This window comes from Myotis myotis, unplaced genomic scaffold (genome assembly GCF_014108235.1).
Source record: "Myotis myotis isolate mMyoMyo1 unplaced genomic scaffold, mMyoMyo1.p scaffold_m19_p_14, whole genome shotgun sequence".
NCBI lineage: Eukaryota > Metazoa > Chordata > Mammalia > Chiroptera > Vespertilionidae > Myotis > Myotis myotis.
This window is the reverse complement of record NW_023416318.1, coordinates 39,611,066-39,628,009: the sequence shown is the minus strand read 5'-3', so window position 1 is coordinate 39,628,009 and position 16,944 is coordinate 39,611,066. Positions and strand designations below refer to the sequence as shown.

The 16,944-nt window shown below is 43.9% G+C and overlaps 1 protein-coding gene across 16 annotated transcripts in view; it reads left to right on the top strand.

The window, feature by feature from the left end:
• Positions 1-16,944, top strand: part of LTBP1 (latent transforming growth factor beta binding protein 1) — a 344,018-nt gene that overhangs the window by 292,650 nt on the left and 34,424 nt on the right. For 11 of the 16 annotated variants that reach the window (XM_036334896.1, XM_036334892.1, XM_036334891.1 and 8 more), the window contains 2 exons: positions 3,601-3,726; positions 7,138-7,281. The exons of 2 other annotated variants lie outside the window; for them this stretch is intronic. In XM_036334896.1, coding sequence (XP_036190789.1) covers positions 3,601-3,726; positions 7,138-7,281 — 270 coding nt within the window. The remainder of the gene's footprint in view (positions 1-3,600; positions 3,727-7,137; positions 7,282-16,944) is intronic. 3 more of the 16 variants (XM_036334895.1, XM_036334904.1, XM_036334907.1) reach the window with 1 other exon arrangement.

The following is a 16,944-nucleotide window of genomic DNA, read 5'->3' as shown; positions in this document are numbered from 1 at the left end:
TCTAGTATGCTGGTGGGGATGGAGCATTTATTGGGAAGGAGGCTGGCTGAGAACGGGGCCAGACTGGCAGCCAGGAGCCAGATGATGAAGGGCGCTCTGTGCTCTGTGAAGGAGCGTGCTCGGTATCCTCCAGCCAAGAGGAGATACTGGACATTCTGAGCAAGAGGATGTCACCAACAGGGTTGCAGTTCGGTAGAGAACCGTTTAGAGGGAGGGAGGCAAGACTGGAGATTTAAAAAAAAACCGATTAGGAGTATGAGCCTCAGGAAAGTTAGATAAAAGGGTATGACTGGAGGGATGGGGGTGGAGGAGCAAGAGAAGGGTGACTAAGGTTTCTGGTTTGGGTGACTGGTTGGATTCTCTGCTGAAGGGAATTCAGGCGAAATGGAGATGTGAGGCGGGAATGGAAATAAGTTCATTTATGATGAACATGTCCAGCAGTTATTAGATAAATGTCTCTAACGGATGGAGGTTGGCCCTGGAGGAAGGCTGGGAAATCAGTATAAAAGTGGTAACGGAAGCATTTCTGAGTTTCTTTCCAGCCCTTAGGTCCTATACTTCGATGAGTAGTGTAATATCCTGACAAATGTCCCTCCCAGAAAGTCTAAACTTAGCAGTGGCCTGTGTCAAGTGATTTGATGGCACATGCAGTTACTCCTCGCATGGTTGTGATCAGTAAATAGCTATAATCCCAGCCTCATGCTGACATTAAAAATCTATCAGAACAAATCTATGGAGTGTCTTCTTTGTGTTTGATAGAGGCAAAAAAAAAGTGGAAGGCTAAGAGATGAAAGATTTCTCACTCAGATCAGGAAGTACAGTTTAGGAGGAAGACAGTGTAGTTTAGTAGGTTCAGACTTGATAAGTTTGACATTACAGCAGAAGATCAAATGGGTAAATGGATGACTTTGAATATGAAGGATCCTGGCTGGAGAGGAGGAATTGGGATTCATTCTGAGGACCTTGGTCTTCGCAGTTGGGAAGGTGCAGAAAGGGTGGAGAGGGGAGGACTGAGGCCTGAGCCCTGGCAGGCGCCACCTTCATTCAGGCTGTGCCAGGTGAGGGCCAACCGTAGTGGTTACAGGTAGAATGAGAACAATGGTTTGTCCGGTTATGAAAAGAGAGAGTACTGTAAAGGAGGGGGTGTTGACCAGATGTGGAGGTCAAGGGTGATGGTGACTGATTGGCAAATGATCATGGCAAATGTCGATGGTTTTTCTGAGGGGTTTTGAGAGATAGAGTCAGGAAGTAAGTCATTAATGATTAGGAGGAATAGTAATAGTAATAATAACAGCTGACACGTACTGGATGCTTCCTATGCTACATGCCAGGCAATGTTCTAAAAGTAACATTTTTTAAAAATATATTTTATTGATTTTTTACAGAGAGGAAGGGAGAGAGATAGAGAGTTAGAAACATCGATGAGAGAGAAACACCGATCAGCTGCCTCCTGCATACCCCCTACTGGAGATGTGCCCGCAACCAAGGTACATGCCCTTGACCGGAATCGAACCTGGGACCCTTCAGTCCCCAGGCCGACGCTCTATCCACTGAGCCAAACCGGCTAGGGCTAAAAGTAACATTTTATGTGTGTTATTTTGTTTAATCATCACAGTGATCCTAGAAACATACCCATATTATTGTTATTAATATTAGTATCATTGCTATTATTTTATTTACTGGTAAGCTATATTAGGAAATAAAGGCAACGATTGTAGACAGTTTTGTGGGGTTTTGTGTTTTTTTGTAGACATATTACAGTGGTAGAAAGAATGGAAAAGCACAGTGGGTGACATCATGGTCAAGCTTTTCCAAGGCAGTGAGGGAAGAGGGTGGGGGGGAGGGGGTGTATAGTGGAAGATGCTGAGAGGTTGGACTCCAGGGAAAAGGGTGGAGCTGGGAGAAAGTCTTCTTTGAGTTGTGAAAATTAGGAAAACTCTGATGCAGTCACTCATATTTTGCAATTCAAAAGGTGAGACAGTCTCTGAATGTGATGGTGTCAGTGTTGGAACATCAGGAAGGGAAGTGAGACAGCTGCCGAAAATCGCTGAATTTTTCCTTGGAAAATTTCTTGGAATCAGCTTAAAAAGTTTAAAACAAGAAAAGCTCAATTTTATTAACATTAACTCTCGAAAACCAAATTCTGTCAAGTGCAATTTAGCCCATCATTTCCTTTATCGTTTGTTTTCTTGTTTCATTATTTGAACATAAAAACACTACCTTCTATCAGATTTGGATACAGTCATTGCATTTTCTTAACTATTTCTCCCAAAACCTGTATTTTGGGACTGTGAGGTCCAGAGGCAGACAGGACAGAAGGGAGTGCACAGTTAACAGGAGGTCAGAAATGAAAGAATGGCAGGGAAACTGAAGAAGATAAAGAAGAACTATATCTAACAGTCCTTTTGTGACTTTGTCATTGAGACATCACTTTTATGAGAACACTAGAGGTCTGGTGCATGAAAATTCATGCACTGGGGGGGGTGGGGGGTGTCCCTTAGCCTGGCCTGCCCCCTCTCACAGTCCAGGAACCCTCAGGGGATGTCCTACTGATGGCTTAGGCCCATTCCCCAGGGGCAACGGGCCTAAACCGCAGTCTGGCCTCCCTCTGTGGAGGCGACCAGGATGATCAGGGGAAGGCGCCACCTCTATCACCCTGCTGCTGCTGCCATTGCCAGTCATGGTGGCTGCCGTGAGCCCTGGGCCTTGCAGCTGCCTGAGCCCACAGCTGCTGTGAGTCCCGGGCATTGCAGCCACTGTGGCTTTGTCCGGATGGACATCCAGAAGATGTTCGTCCTAATTAGCATATTACCCTTTTATTAGTATAGATTTTTATTAATGGGGGGCAAGGAGAGGCCAGGGACCACTATCTATCACAAAATTTATACAGAACACAATGGATTTACAGGTTTGGCCACTGGCTGGTCAGGTGGAGCAGCATTAACATTGAAGACCTTGAGTGGCTACAATGAGTTCAGTGGCTACACCGCTGAAATCATAAGATTCTCTGTCCCTTCCCACTCCCTCTTGCCTGCTCTTCTTCCCTCTTCCTCCCCACTTCCCCTCTCTCTCCTCTCCTCCCCCTCTGCTTTCTCCCTCTCCTCTCCTTCCCCCACCTTCTTCTCTTCCCTCTCTTGGGAATACTAGCTAGACTTGATCAAGGTCATCCATGGAGTTGAGTAACCATTGCCCAGGCAGGCAGCTGCTTCTTTCAGCCCCCAACTCTGCAGATAGAACAGTTTTGTATTTACCACAATCAACATAGGTGGCAGTGCCTTCCCATATGTCCTCTGTAGAGAGAGACAGTTCTCCTTCAAAATAAAGAATTAAAAACATTGAGAAAATAACTGAGTGTGACCATTGTAGCCGTTGTTTCCGTTTGAAAACATTTCCTGAGAAAAAAGTAAATGTTTTCTCCTAGAACCCAGTGTTTTGTCTAGTAAGACATTTCCATCAAAACATTTTATTGCTGTGTAAAATGTTTTTAAAGTTCATTCTGTGTAACCATGATCATGTCGTACTAACCGAGGTGTGTGGAAGCGCCTGTGTATCCATTCCTACCTGGTGTTTGTCAGTCTGTGTTTTGTGTCTTTTTTGCAGATATTGATGAGTGTGTAAACAACACTGTCTGTGACAGGCACGGGTTTTGTGACAATACGGCCGGCTCCTTCCGCTGCCTCTGTTATCAGGGCTTTCAGGCCCCGCAGGATGGGCAAGGGTGTGTGGGTGAGTTTTTAGACTTTTTTCCCCCCAACACGCTTCCTATCTCCGCATGGAAAAGAAACCAAAGCTATCAACAACAGGAGAGACTACCAGCAAGGTAATCCAGACAGAATTTCATCGCGATTGGATGTTGTCACACAATGTGGGGATGTACGAAAAGGTCCTATGGCTTCTGAAATGGCTAGGGACATTAAGAAGTATAGACGTGTAACTTTGAATTTAGACGTGTAGTAGGGAGAACATCTGTTTAAGCTCTTAGCTGAGTGTGCAGAACTCTCAAGCCCCTCCTGCACCGGAAAGAGTCTGGTGTGGGGCAGAGCTTGCCTGTCTTCACTGGGCACCTCCTCAGGCAGTGCCTGTAAGGAGGGGTGTTGGCAGGAATTTCGGTTTCCAGGAATGACACCCAGGAGCCATGCGTTGGATTGGGCAACTGCATTTCTTCACTCCTCTGATGGACGGGCAAATGAATCTTGAATGTCATCAGATGTCCTAGGACAGTGGTCGGCAAACTCATTAGTCAACAGAGCCAAATATCAAAACAGTACAATGATTGAAATTTCTTTTGAGAGCCAAATTTTTTAAACTTAAACTATATAGGTAGGTACATTGTTACTCACTTAATTAGGGTACTCCTAAGGCTTAGGAAGAGCCACACTCAAGGGGCCAAAGAGCCGCAGTTTGCCGACCACGGTAGGACATGGCCCGGCACATGCACATGAGAAGAGGGGATGTTGCATTTCATTTTCTGACCAGCTGTGGTTTCTTTAAATCAAATTCGTTATGAAGCACATTTATAACGTAGAGCAATTCAATGGGAAAGAGAAGAAAGGTTCTTCAATTAAAAACTTCCCAGATAGCCAGGCGTTTTCTTGATTCTTCTTAATTAAGAAAAATAGCTCTGTTCATTCTGTGGCAAATTTGCAATGAAGCATTCATTCAGGTCCCATCCAGATCTCACTGGGAAGACAAAACCTAGGCATTTGGAAATTTAATGAAAAAATCACTTGACTAATAACCGCTTTTGAGGTAACACTGTCATCATCGCTACTGCCAGTTGCTGCTTTAGTCTCCATTGCACTGAAATGCCCGCGATGAAAGCCATCTGACACTCACTAAATATTGTGACTAAATAGGTCATGTGACCTGACCCCCACTTACCTTCTCGGCCTCACCTTGTCTCTCCTCACCTTTTACGCTCCAGCCAGTAAAACTGCTTGCGCTTGCTCGTGCGACTGTGCGGTTCCCTGGCTGTTGTTTGCTCACTCTGTTGAGAATGTCCTCGCAAATTCCCCTTCCCAGAGCCTGAACTCACTCCACTCCTTGCCGGAGCTGGAGCTGGAGGAGAGATGCCATCTCCTCCCACACACCACCCCTGTGCCACCTCTCACTCTCCAACTGAGCCGTGACCCTCCTCCTGCTTCCAGAATACCTTGAGCAAATTCTATTGCAGAACGGACACCCTTTTGGGGGGAATAATTTAATCACGTGTGCTGCCGGCAGCCGCCTTCTCCAAGGCAGTGAGCGCCATGTGACTGAGAACTTTCTCTCTCCACCGGTTTGGCCTGTCATAGGTGCTCGGTAAATATTGTTTAATTGTCACTCATTGGGACCTCAAGCCACTGACTTCACACAGCTCTCAATCCTCGTTTCTAGGCAGCCGGATGAACTCACTGAGCCCCTGTCGATGTTTCATTGTGGCACACAAAACGCCACCCTTAGTAAAGAAATCGTTTTCGTCATTTTAGGGAACTCAGCAGGTGTCCTTTTGTCTGTGTGTGCATGCCTTCAAAAATATTAACTGAGCACCTGTCATGTGCAGCTCACTATACTGGTGTTCTGTAGGGTGTAAGGGATGAATCAGCCTTGATACCAACCGTTGGCCACGCTGTTTCTTCTACTAGGACCCTGACTGCCTCCCCCCACCTCCACCCCCTCTTATCATCACCTCTGTATCCTTCAGCTAGAGCTCCCTCCCAACCATGTCCCTACCCACCCTGCACCGAAGGCCCACTGTCTTGTGCTTTCATAGTGCTCTGTACTGTTTGTGCTTGGCACTTATCACGGCCTATCTGCTTATCTGATTAACTTCCCTGACTTGACTATAAGCTTCATGAAGTCAGGAGTTGGGCCGCCTGACTCATGGTTTTTTCCCCCAGTGCCTAGGCCCCTAGAAGACAACTAGAAAATATTTTGGGGTTGAATGAATGCAGCCTGATGGGGGAGCCCTGGAAATAACACCAGTTGGAAAGTCCAAAGTTCCATTGGACATTGACCTAAAACTGATCAATGTGAACTGGCAGATTTCTAAAGTCAGTTCTTCTGGTCTAAATTATGACTGTCTAGGTTGATTAAATATACTAACTCATTGCTTTACTTTACGTTGCAGTATCTTTTAACTAGCGAAACCCAGCTCGTTTTGGTTTTTATCTGTTTATATACACAATGAAATGGAAAACTGAGTAATTATTCAAATAAGTCAAGATACATAAACTTTGTATTCAATTAGCTGAGCATAGCAGGTGAAAACAGGATCTGTTTTCTGAGGGGTCTGGCGAATTGCTCAAATGTTTAACTTTGTATTCGCGGCCTCAGAGTGTTCTCCTGGAAGCCGCTGTTGCACAGGGGGAAGGCGTAAAGCGCATGAGCATTTCAGGTGTCAGCCAGGGGCTCTGCTGCATGGGGCCTGCATTCATAACATTTCTTAGGAGGAGTAAAGGTGAGAGGTAGCATTGGGCCAGGTGGAACATCGCATTAGGCTTTCTTTTGGGCTGTGCACTTGCATAATGTTGAATCAAACACACTCACACATAGATTCCTTGGCTGTGGGACACCAACAGGATTTTCAAAGGCAGGGCAAAACCAGTGAGGAGTCATCGAACCAGTTTGTTGTATGTGAGTGATTCATGGGACCAGTGAATACTTACGGGGTCTTTACACAACCTGACTGCTGGTTGTTAAATGATGGATGTCTTGGCTGCCAGGAAATGATTTTCAGACATTTACGTGGATTTAAAGCCATTTCTTAAAAATGAATTTAAAGGAGTGTATGGTTTTCAAAGTGACAGTGATGGTGATTTTCCTTAAATTAGGACTGAGAGGAAGAGTGTGGGTTATATAAGACCTCGTTATGTCAATAAGTTAGGGAGGCGAAAACTAAAGCATCAAAGGTGCGTAGGATGCTTGCAGCACAGTTCTGGGACGTTCCTTAAAGCTAGAATTGGAATTTGGAAACTTCGCTTTGCATTTTCATGGCTTTCATACAAACCAAATGCACAGCCCTACCTTGAGGGGCAAGCAGGGCCCGACTGCTCACTTGGGGGTCCTGGTTCTCAGCCAGTGCCACCAGCCTCGGCACAGCTGGTCAAGCAAAGGAGTGAGGCCCCCGTCTGACTTGCTCTGTGCTCCCTTTTCCAGATGTGAACGAATGTGAACTGCTCAGTGGCGTGTGTGGCGAAGCCTTTTGTGAAAACGTGGAAGGCTCCTTCCTGTGTGTGTGCGCGGATGAAACCCAGGAGTACAGCCCCATGACCGGGCAGTGCCGCTCCCGGGCCCCCGGGGGTAAGTCACGGGGCCCCTGTGGAGGGGGGCAGGGCTCCTCTCCGGGATCGGTACGTGCATTGGTTTGGGCCAAACACTCTGCAGTGAGGTAAGAAGTAATCAAATGTTCTGGCACATGCTGTCCCTGGAAGCTTCTCTGCTCTTCCCAGCCCACCTTATTAGTGGATTAAGGAGGCGGGTGAGGACTAGGTGGTCCCTCCTGTGCTTTCCAACCCAGAGGTGCCATGACTTAGGGTGCGGGATCCAAAGTGATGAGAGCATTTACTAGGAATTGCTTAAAACTCAGAGAGCCATGGCTTGGGGTCTCACAAGCATCATCTCATTGTGTTGCATAACCCTTCTCTCCTGGTCTTCGGAGACGTGTATCTTGACATTTCTCTAAATGAGGAGCAACATATAAGCCTCTCAGGATCTACAAAGATTTCCACTTGGAATTCTTGAGGTGTTTTCCCAGAATTTGGCCTAGAGAGCGGCTGTGTTTGCATTCATTTAAAATTTCATCTGGGCTGTCGTCAATGGCACGCATTGCAGTGGGGAAATGATGCTTTTCCAGATAAATTCATCAACTTCCAGATCGCCCTTGTAGTTTGTGCCATGTCGCCATAGCTTGGTTGTGTTTTAAGAAAAGCAAAAGACTGAGTGGTCCTCTGAGAGCCGGCTAAAGTGACACACAGACCATTTTGCTTTCTTGCTCAATCTCAGTTGATTTTTATCCACGTTTCTAAGAAAGCTTTCACTGTTCCATCATAGGGTGCACGTGTTCTGGGTAAAATAATTGTCTTTGCGAGTAATAAGGAGGAAAATCTAAAAGTACAGTTTTCATCCACACACACTTGATTTCTCAGGGATTAACTACAGGAAGTGGGGAGTGCAGATTTAAATGAGCAGACAGTAACACACGGGCATTGCGAAGGGGAACAGTGTTTCTGGAGGGAGGGGCTGCTCTCCATTCAGGGACTGAAACACATCATCTTTTTTTTTTTTTTTAAATTAAATCTTTATTGTTCAGATTATTACATTTGTTCCTCTTTTTTCCCCCCCATAACTTCCCTCCTCCCAGTTCCCGCCCCACCCTCCGCCCTCACTCCCCACCCACTGTCCTCATCCATAGGTGCACGATTTTTGTCCAGTCTCTTCCCGCATCTCCCACACCCCTTTCCCCCCCAAGAATAGTCAGTCCACTCCCTTTCTATGTCCCTGATTCTATTATAATCACCAGTTCATTCTGTTCATCAGATGATTTATTCACTTGATTCTTAGATTCACTTGTTGATAGATGCGTATTTGTTGTTCATAATTTGTATCTTTACCTTTTTCTTCTTCTTCCTCTTCTTAAAGGATACCTTTCAGCATTTCATATAATACTGGTTTGGTGGTGATGAACTCCTTTAGCTTTTCCTTATCTGTGAAGCTCTTTATCTGACCTTCAATTCTGAATGATAGCTTTGCTGGATAAAGTAATCTTGGTTGTAGGTTCTTGATATTCATCACTTTGAATATTTCTTGCCACTCCCTTCTGGCCTGCAGAGTTTCTGTTGAGAAATCAGCTGACAGTCGTATGGGTATTCCCTTGTAGGAAACACATCATCTTAATAGCAAAAAACAAACACAAAGCAAGCATCAAAAACCTGGTTGGCCAATAACGGGATGGATTAAGTAACTGTCTTCTTCTTATTGATCTTTGGTTTTATGGAGTAACACCTCATCCGTTGTATTATTTTTGACTGAAATAATCCGCATGTCATAATATTTGTATGGTCATTAAATGAACTATATGAAGATCAGGTAGTCATGATAAATGCATGTGATACAATGCAAAGGAAAAAAATAAGATAGTCCAGTGATCACAGTCTGCGGAGGGAGGGGAGGGGGTAGAATACATAAAATGATTGTTGGAATTAATGGAACGTTTACTTTTTCCATTTATTTTCCAAACTCTTTGTAAGACTGTAAATTGGAATGGCCGGGGCTCTGGTCTGCTAACAACTTTCCAGCTATGTGAGCTTGGCTTGTCATTCAGCATCTGTGAGTTCTGATTTTCTCACCAGTGAAATAGGAAGGTTCTATTTACCTCAGAGGGTTTCGGTGATTTTTTTAAAAAAGTATATATGTAGTAGCCCTTCATCAATGGCAAAGTACTATATAAAGTCAAGTCATCAAGTAGTGAGCTATAATGCAAACCCTTAAGGGATGTCTGTTTCTCATCCTTTGATGAGCTCTTCTGAAATGGTGCACCTTTTAACTGCAAATATTTTTTCTTGCTAGAATGTTTTAGTGATGTCAAGAAATGGTTCATTCAGTTCACATAGCTTCAATTAGATTATCTGTCTGGGATCCTAAAGCTTGCTCCTGTTTTTTTAGAGTTGTAACAATGGGGTCATTGTCCATCAGAACCATTTTTGGTGAACCGGACTAGTTCACTGACAACTACTTCTTAAAACTTTACATGATTATTTTTGTAAGCCTTGTTCCTCACCTACTGTTTTTTGTTTTTCTGTAAGCAAGTCCCTTTGCCTTTTCCCTCCCTGAGTCTCCTTTCTCTCTCGTTGATAAATTCCCTTTCTGGAAAGTTCTTCTGCTTTTTCAAAGAACATTATTTTGAATACGCAGCTTCATAAAGCTTGTCTGCCAATGAATACATACTTTTACCTTAACATTATATCTAACGCTTTTATTTATGAGTTTCTTGTATATTTTCCCCATAGTTCTCTGGCTTCTGCTAAATCCTCTACATACCCAGTTGTTTCATTGGTTTATATCAATATAATCTAACTAAACAGTAACTGGTGAGTCTTACTAATTCCTATAGTTCCTGGTATCTCTGACTTCTACCAGACCTCAATTTGTATAGATCTTGGAAACCTTGATGATATGGACTTTTTAAGTGTCCCGAGAGACAGGTCAGCTGTAAACTCTAGTGGGAGCCTTCTCCCTGACTTCAGAGCCAATAGTTGATCCATTGTTTGAAAAAGTTGATTAAAGCTGAAAATCATAAAAAGGAGAAGACATATTTTAAATATTTAAAATTCAACTTAAAGCATGTAAATGTAGATTCATTCACCAATCTTTGAGGAAGGGCCAAGGCCTGGCTTTGAGTAGAAGTTCACTGTTAAGAGTTCTGCCTGGCTTGTCTTGCATGAGCCATATCTATGATGCATTATCTCCACTGCCAACATTAAAGGGAGTGAGAATGCAAAGGCCTTTGCAGAAGTAAATGAGTGGAACATTCCTCTGGATTGTTGCGGTTTTTCTCAATTTTGTTTGCAGTTGTCTTATCCATACCCATTTGATAGCATTCTTTTAACTGAACAAACTGTAGTCTTTCTAAAACTTTAACGTGTAATAGAAACAACTCTTCTACTCACATTGGTATTTTATTGGTTTATATACTATTTGATTATGGAACTACAGTAATCAACACACTGGCACACAAGGTTTGAGAATAAATGTAGCTGAGACTTGGTCAACATACTGGTCAACATGTAAGATCAGAAGTTATGTAGACCTCCCCCCCGCCCCCCCCCAAGAACTGCCGACTGGCAGTGGGCATTCTACCCGCTGTGAGCATTAGCCAGGATGTTTCTCAGGGCACCAGAGAACATTGACTAATCCAACAAGTGGGTTAAATGGAGGCCAGTTAAGACCTGTATTCCACTGCAGCCAGAGTCTGCTGTTACATAAAATGAAACATCTTATGCCAGGCCTAAGTTTTTAAACAAGGATTCAAATGAACTTTATTCTATCCATGATAGGCTAATAGACCTCATGCTTCGTGAAAAGTGTTTAAGAAAGGGGAGATAAAGTTGCCATTTAACATTCCAAGGATGAGCAGTCGCATAATAATCTCAAGTGGTTTCATACTGAGGGCAGAACTGGGCCTAACGGGTGGGTGTCAGGAAGGCAGATTTCAGGTCAGGATGCAGAAGAACTTTCCAGTAAATAGATAGCTGTCAAAATACCTGTCTCATGAAATCCTGGGTGTTGCCCTAGAGCAGTAATTTTTTGACTGGTGTGCCACAAGAATTGTTAAAACACGCAGTACCTGACTTAGTCAGGGCACTGGCCTCTTTTCCCTTAGATTGTCATCTAAAAAAAAAGACAACCTTTGTTTTTTGTAAGATCAGCAAAACATAGAATTTATTTTTCCATGTGCCTCAGAATTTTAGTAATTGGTTTGGATGTGCCATGAGATGGAAGAGGTTGAAAATTGTTGCCCTAGGACAGGTGGGACACCCACTGGCAGACAGGCACCCACTTCCAGCAGGACTTTGTCCCAGGTGGACCTTCAAGGTGCTTTTGAACTTTAATGTCCTAGGATTTTTATTCCTAAACGACTTCTTGGCTTTTACCTACCCTTTTTGTTAGGTCTGGTCTAATGTTTTTCACTGCCTGGGCCTTTGGCCACTAATTTCCATAGCTGTGCATTGCCTAAAAGCACCCGAAACAGAAACAACTAAGAAATGTCCATACCAGACCACTCATCACATGGAAGAGGGTATGGATATGAAATATAGCCTGATGCTTTTATTTCCTCAGTGCCTGCGATAATTGCTCCATAAAAACTTTATGTCCTCGGGCACTCTCAAGGAAGCAGTAAACATTTAGTCTGGGCAACTGCAGCCTTCAGGCCTCACCCACAAAATGCTATTCTCTGCCTTGATTAGCGCACAGAGGAGATGCTGTGGTAGGGACTGGATTTTATTTTTAAAACAGAAGGTATAATGAAAAGAATGCAAAAAAAAAGATAGGTATTATAATCGATGTAGGTGTTTACTTTAAGAAAAGCAAATAAACAAGATCAGAAATTATAAAACATATAAATTGGAGTGATTATTTGCATTATAAAATAATTATTCTTCCTCACTGTTAAGAAATGCAAATAGCCTTGGTCAGTGTGGCTCAGTTGGTTGAGCACCATCCCATGCAAGGAGAGGTCGCAGGTTCGATTCCTGGTTGGGGCACATGCAGGATTGTGTGCTCAATCCCTAGTAGGAGATGTACAGGATGCAACCCATGGATGTTTCTCTCTCCCCCTTTCCTTTCCTCTCTCTAGAAATCAATAAAAACATATTTTAAAAACAGAAATGAAAATAAACAAGATCAGAAATTATAAAACAGAAACTGGAATAAATATTTGCCTTATGAAATAACTGTTCTTCACAAAATGCATTAAAGGGTTTCCTTAAATATCCGTTTTCTTACTCTATTTGAGAACTTACTCTCACATCACAAGCCAGACCCCAGATTTCTACATCTAGACCCACCTTCATGGTCTCCAGCCCAGCTCCTTTGTTTACAGGTCAGGAGGCCAGGCCAGAGGGGAGCTCTGGAAGTCATTCTCGGGGTCACCTAGCCAGTGTGGGCAGAATCGACAGAGGACCCCAACTCCAACCTCTTTCCACTTCCATCTATTTCTAAGATCGAGGACACCATGCCACCAGATTCTCCTAAAAACTGGCTTCCTTTTCACTTCATTTCTTTGCTTTATTCTGATTATTAAAACAATGCACATGCTTGTTAGAAAACTGGCAAATGCAAAAAATATATCAAAAAAGGATATCCCCCCAGAGCCACCATCCAGGGATAACCTGTCCCCATGCCGACCTCCAGGCTTTGAAGCGACATCCATGCTCCACCTGCCTCAGCAGAACTCTCCTCCACTCGATCCCCCACACGCTGAGATCAGCCCTCACATGCTCCACCTGCCTGATACTCCTTTCTCGCGGTCATCAGTGAGCCACCCATCTCATCGCAGGCTCCATCCTCAGAATCGATGACAGTGGATTCCCATTTCCTTCCCCTGCTTTCTCCCTTGACTGATTTCAGGACATTACTCCTCCCTTATCCTCCCGCCCCTCGGACTGTTCTTTTTCTGTCTTATTCTCAGACTCCTTTTCTGTTGCCCATTCCGTAAACAATAGTGCCCCAGGGAGCTGCATGTTCAGCCCTTTCTTTTACTCTAGTTCTTCTCCTGGGAGATTTTCTTCTCCGATGTGGACTGCCAAGCAAACACCTTCTGCCTCCACCTCTATTTCCAGCTGCCAGTCATCGGACCTTTCTCTGGGGTGTCTTGTAAGCGTCTCTGCCTGAAATTATCCAAAACCAAATTAATTACTGTTCCTTCTCCAGTAACTCTCTCTATGTTCACTCATTAATTGCTAACCATCAAAACTGGAAATCCTGCCCCAGCCTGCTTGGTTCAGTGGTTGGAGTGTAGGTCCTCGGACTGAAGGGTCACAGGTTCAATTCTGGTCAAAGTCACGCACCTCTGTTGTAGGCTCAATCCCTGGCCCCGGTTGGGGCATGTGTGGGAAGCAACCAATCAGTGTGTCTCTTTCACATCAAAGTTTCTCTCTGTCTCTCCCCCCTCCCTTTCACTCTTCCACTCTCTCTTAAAATATCAATGGATTAACATAAAAACAAGCAACAACAAAAATACTGGAAATCCTAAAGTCAGATTTGATTTTTCTCCCCTTCCATCCAAGCCATCCTAACATCCTGCCACTTCTACCTCAATAGTACCCTTCTGATCTCTCCCTGCTCCTCCGTTACCACTGTCCCCGCCAGTCCTTCAGCCTCTCCTCCCTGACCACAGCAGGCGCCAGCTGACTTCTCATCTTGCCCCTCCCATCCCCCACACCGCTGCCACTGTTGACATTTTCAAAACATACATCTGGTTTTCAATCCTTCTTTACACTTTCAACTGCTTCCTGCTGCTTACAGCGTGAGGGCCAAATCTATTAGCAGGCAGCATGGCCACTTTCCTCTGTCTTATTTCTCTTTGCATCCCCTGCAACCCATGACCTATGGCGACGCTCTGCAGCTGCTGAATAAAATTGCCTCTCCACATTGGAGAATGTGTCCCTTGTGTGCCCCAACATCTCGTCCCCTGCTAGTTGCATAAAGTAAAAGTAACTATTCCTTTTATCAAAGGTATAAAAGGGCCACATTTCAGTGAGGAATTTCTATTCACACTTGTTTGTAGGGCGGACGGTTCCTCCAGGTGCTTTGGTTACATTGCACGTGGCACAAAAGAGAAGGGAGCACTTCCCTGCTCCCAGGGGACGCGGGCCAGTCAATCCTCCTGGTTCTGACAGCCGGACCCAAACAGCATTCTGGTTTCTCTCTTCCTATCGAGGCCCACTACAGGTTCTGTGTGTGTACATATTTTTTAAGGCAGGAAACCACATAATATCATGCAACTGTTATATTTGGCAGAGTAGGATTATTTTTCTAATGCGTTTGGTTAACCTGTGAAATCAATTAACATTAAGAGAGTTTTTTCAAAATAATTTCTGATTGGAAAAAAAAACCTTTGGTAGGAAAAAAAATTAAAGACAGTGAGACCACATTGTTTGGAATGCAAACACTGTAAAATGCCATAAAACTCCAGAGGTCTGAATGGGTATTTGTAGTGGATCTATACCATAAATGTAGGGAAGACTGAAGAAAATGTGATCATTTGTTTTTTTGTGTTGTTTTTTTTTAAGTTGGGTCAGGTTTCTTCTCACATTCAAAGAGGATAGTGAGAAGAATTTGCTAATTACCAAACCATACTTTTATTTTTATGAAATTTTTCTGCTTCTTACATATAGTTTCTAAAATGATACCTGAGCTTTTAATAAAGACACGTTGATATTTGAATGAACTGATCTATCAATAGATCAAAATCACAGACTCGAACTATATAAATAAACCATTTTATCTTAATACTGCAAGAGACACGCACACCTTTGCATTAGAAATGCATTTTGTATCCTAGAATTTGCCATAAAAAAAGGCCTGAAGAGGAATGATTTGTACATTTTTTTAAAAGCCCTAGCCGGTTTGGCTCAGTGGATAGAGTGTCCGCCTTCAGACCAAAGGGTCCGGAATTCAATTCTGGTCAAGGGCATATGCCCAGGTTGCAGGCTCAATCCCCAGTGTGGGGTGTGCAGGAGACAGTCGGGCAATGATTCTCTCTCATCATTAATATTTCTATCTCTCTCTCCCTCTCCCTTCCTCTCTGAAATCAATAAAAAACATACATTTTTTATTTTTTTATTATTTTTTAAAATATATATTTTTATTATTTTTTAAAATATATTTTTGTTGATTTCAGAGAGGAAGGGAGAGGGAGAGAGAGAGAAACATCATTGATGAAAGAGCATCATTGATCGGCTGCCTCCTACATACCCCCCACTGGGGATTGATGAGCCTTACAACCCTGGCATGTGCCCTGACCGGGAATCCAACTGTGATCTCCTGGTTTATAGGTCGACACTCAACCACTGAGCAACACTAGCTGGGCTGGTTTGTACATTTCTAGATGTTTCCAAACATTGCACATGTCTCTTGCAGCGTGGCTTAGTGCTCACGATCCTCTGTACCGGCCCTTGTGATGCGCACGTGTCCATAACACAGGACTTGTGTTGCTGTGACGTCTGCTCATTTCTCCGTCTCCACAGGTGCTTCCTGTTCCCACCCACGACGATGGGTCTCCCCCATTTTCTTTCTCCACGGTGCTTTATTCGGCTCTCAGGAGTCTCTTTCACCCACACCTGCCCACTTGTCTTACCCTCACTCACATTTCCAGTTTTTAGTAGCATCGCCATAAATCACAGACTTTCTCTTCTCCCCAGTGCATTCCTATGTTAGGCTTACTTCTCCCTTTCTCTTCTGACCCCTTCACCAGAAAAAAAACAACAACGAAACATCCTCCACTGCATCTAGCAAGTATTTATGGTGAGGCCTTTGGAATGTGAGGTCCTGAGGCCTCAGGAGAAACTGGCACTGTCTTCTACCCCAGCATCTAAGTCAGAAATACAGCCATCACCTGTTCACCTGTTAATGCATTCCTGCCCCACCCCCCAGGTTCTCACACTCACAGTGTTACTCCTCTGCAAACCGGGCACCCCTCACCCTGGTCCACCCGCACAGGGTGCAGTTGTATTTTGACTCCTCCTCACCCCTATCACACCTTATTTGCTGGCCAATTTTTTAAAAATGTATTTTCAAGAACTTGACTCAACCATCAACTCCTCCAGGGAGCCTTCCACGATTGCCTTACTCAGCCCATCCTAAGTGTGGCTTAGGTTCCCAGGTCTTATTCTCCCAGCGCTGTCATGGGCTGACTCCCTACCCAACTGACCTCTTTAAAAATGGGAACTGTGTGGAGAAATCTTTTCTCAAAGTATTTTTTTCTCTTGTGCTTTGCTCTCTAACCTTTATTTTGACTTTTTTCATATCTTTTACCAGCGGAAGTTACCACCTTTCTACAGACTTCCTTTTTCTTTGCATCCCTTCATATCCAGTCCGTTCCTATTGGCTGTGCTTGTTTTCTGGAACTCACCCATGGCTTCTCCTGAATTCCACTTCTCTCTCTGTCACACACACACACACACACACACACACACACACACACACACACACACACACGTTTCATTTTCCAAGTCCTTGAATAAGAAAACTAGGGGGAGAATAAAGGAAGGCATGCATTGCCAAGTTCTCTTTTACTCCTCCTTGGAATATTACTCTAGAATTCCTTTTCTCATAAAAACACGAGTTGATAGAAAACATCAGTGCCTGTGGTGATTTAAAAAATAAAGAAGAGAAGAAAGCTTCCTAAGTCTGTTGAAAGGAGCTTACGGAACACCATCACCCCATCGCAGAGTTGCGTGAACT